This window comes from Tupaia chinensis, unplaced genomic scaffold, assembly GCF_000334495.1.
Source record: "Tupaia chinensis unplaced genomic scaffold, TupChi_1.0 Scaffold000101_1, whole genome shotgun sequence".
Lineage (NCBI taxonomy): Eukaryota > Metazoa > Chordata > Mammalia > Scandentia > Tupaiidae > Tupaia > Tupaia belangeri.
The window spans coordinates 1,994,973-1,997,837 of NW_006159565.1; the positions used below are offsets into that span (position 1 = coordinate 1,994,973).

The 2,865-nt window shown below is 52.5% G+C and overlaps 1 protein-coding gene across 1 annotated transcript in view; it reads right to left on the reverse strand.

The window, feature by feature from the left end:
* The window catches only part of TNRC18 (trinucleotide repeat containing 18), a 109,093-nt gene that overhangs the window by 75,637 nt on the left and 30,591 nt on the right, over nucleotides 1-2,865 (reverse strand). The window contains exon 5 of the mRNA XM_027770010.1: nucleotides 2,479-2,860. Coding sequence (XP_027625811.1) covers nucleotides 2,479-2,860 — 382 coding nt within the window. The remainder of the gene's footprint in view (nucleotides 1-2,478; nucleotides 2,861-2,865) is intronic.

Sequence of the window (2,865 nt, forward strand, 5' to 3'; positions counted from 1 at the left end):
GTGCCTGGGACCCAAGGCCCGCGGGCACGGGCAGATTTTTTTTTTTTGGCTCCAGGATGGGCTCTGGGGACCATGAGTCCCAGCAGAGGTGCCCGACTGTGTTACAGGAACATTCCTGCAGGAAAAGGGTCTGAAGGGTGTCTCTGCCTCTAGGAATGCACCTCCAAACCTTGGAGACTTGTCCACCACCCAGCCAGCCACTTCCAACTCAAGTGACCTAAGGCAGGTTCTCATGCAATCCTCTCCAGGATCAGAGGGCAGGACTTCACTTCCAGGGGCTCTCCACAGAGCATGGCTCAGTCACTCAGCATCACTCACTCACTGTAAGCCATCTACGCTCCATGAGGAGAATTCTACCACAGCCAGATAGAGCCCCACCTCCTGCCTTAAGTGCAAAGAATCTGAGGCTGTTCCCAGGCTGCAGGGGCATCAGAGCTCAGCCAGAGACAGGAGTCTGGCAACATCAGAGGAGGCTCCAGACTGATGAGCTGCCTAGGTGCTGAGGCGGAGACAGCCATACAAGAGAAAGGAGGGTGCTGCAGGATGAAGGTCCAGCAAGAGATACACAGGGACTGGCTGGAGCACATCTGGAAGATGACTAGAGAGATCTGGGCCCAGGACCCCAACCCCAAAGCAGGGGGGAAGCACTCTGCTCAGGGCATTTAGATGGCCATCCGCGGCCACAGCATGCATGCAGATTGGCAGTGCAGGGGTCAGTGTGCCTCAGTGTGCCTGTCTGGGAGACCGGGGTTGAGGCAGCTGGTCTAGAAGACAGCAATGGCAGGACATAGTAGTGGCTGCTCCCATAGACCAAGGGCAAAGCCAGGAGTCAGCTTGAGTGGACATGGGACCCAGGGAGGGTGGGGACACAAATGTACACCTACGGGGACTATGTAGCCTAAAGAAGCGAAGTTGGGGACCAGCAGTTAGTGTAATGGCGATGTCACTGGACTCCCATGTAGTTGACTGTGGTTCGCAACGTGGACCCGGTGGCTTAAAACTCACGCCAGGCGCGTGTGCGTGTGTGCCCAAGATCCCGAGAGGAGAATGGAGGAGAAGGGATTGCGGTGTGGCCATTCCCCCTGGGGAGTAATTTCTCTCTTTCTGTCTCTCTGTCTCTCTCTGTCTCTCTGGCGAGCGTATGCACCCTATAGCAAAAACCTCTCGTAAACAAAAATAAAAAAGAAGTCTGGGAGTTGATGAGAAGGGGGCTTTGTGGATGATGCAACAGACAGGGTCACAGGAAGTGGGCCAAGCCTAAGCAAGCTTGTCATGGGTAAAATTGGGGAAGGGGCTAGGGCAGAGCTAACTGCAGAAGTCACATTAGCAAGGAGTGGCCCAACATGTCCTTCTTCCTAACTCCCCTCCCCAGCTACCCGACACTAAACCCGCTTCAGTCATCAAGCCACAGGGATGGCCCTGGGCTCAACACCAGGCTCTTTTCTGAGCAGACCAAGCCCAGAGTTCCAACAAGCATGCCCCAGATACCAACTCTGCAAAACCAGAAGAGGGACTCCAACAGTGAAATCTACAAGGGACACAAGGAAACACAACCAACTAACCAAGCTGTGGAAAAATATCCAATCTCACTAGTAGATTGCAATGCACCACTCTCTCAAACTGAAAGTAGCAACCATTTATGAAACATAATCTTAAAATGTAATTCTCAGATGCCCACAGTAAAACAGACTCATACACTAGGCAGGTAAACATCTACCTAAGAAGTCACTTAGGTTCCGATTATCAAGACCCATAAGAATGCTAGAATCCTACTTTCCACCCTTTAAGCACTCATTCCCTCATTTATCATACACCTATGTGCCAGGCCCTACTCTGGCTAGGTACTGGGGACCCCAAAGCACATAAGGCATGCTACCTCCCTCAAGGAGATTAGAATCCAATGTTTCACGTTATTCTACTAAGAAATTCTATTCTTAGAAAGACTCAAAATGCCACAAAGGCCTAATGCATAAAAATATTCAACACAACAGTCTGAACACATCACATCAGAGAGGGGAAAAACTAAAGTGCCCACCAAGGACAAGGAGACCTCAACTCCGCTGGTACTCTCACCAGAATATTAAAGGCCATTAAAAAACTGATACTTATAAAGAGTTTGCAATAGCAAGGGGAAACAACCCACTTTGTAATACATGAACAGTGGATGCCCGAGATCAGATGTGCACTCAGAACTCTGCAGGTAGAAGCAAACTGCACAGGAAAATGAATTCAGGGAAAGATATGAAAGTGCTCAGGGTATAAGGAAAATATAATGGTCCTTTCCTTCATTCTTCTTTTCTGCATTTTACATAGTTTTCTAAGTGCATAATGGAAAAAGCAATAAACTTTCAATAGCAGCAGCAGCCCACAAGGCACCTGCAAATAGGACCAAGTAGTGGTGCAGGTGGGGGGGAGGGGGGGAGGAGAGTGGCGGCAGGCCACAGGGAGGTGAGAGAGTGCGAACCAGGGGGGACCTACCTTTGACACTGCTCAATGACAGGGAGCGTTCTTGGTCTGCCAGCCCAGGCCCCAGTCGGCCACTGCCACCACTGTCCTTCTGCCGGGCCACAGCCACTGCAATGCCCACAGGTGGATGTCGCACTTCTGCCTCACCCTGGGCACCAGAGCCCTCCCGCCCAAAGGCCTTGGCACTCTCAGGCCTCTCTGGGTCCCGCTTCAGCTGTCGGCCACTGCCTGCTGCGGGGCCTGAAGGATGGGGAAGGCGGGCCTGGGTTCGGGGGGCACCAGCAGAGGTGGGGACAGGCTCCGGTTTCATGGTTCCCAGGCCGCCAAAAGGACTTTTCTTGCCGCAGCCACCAGGGCGCACGGCCACCGCCTCCCGGGCGAAGCTGCCGCTGGATTTGA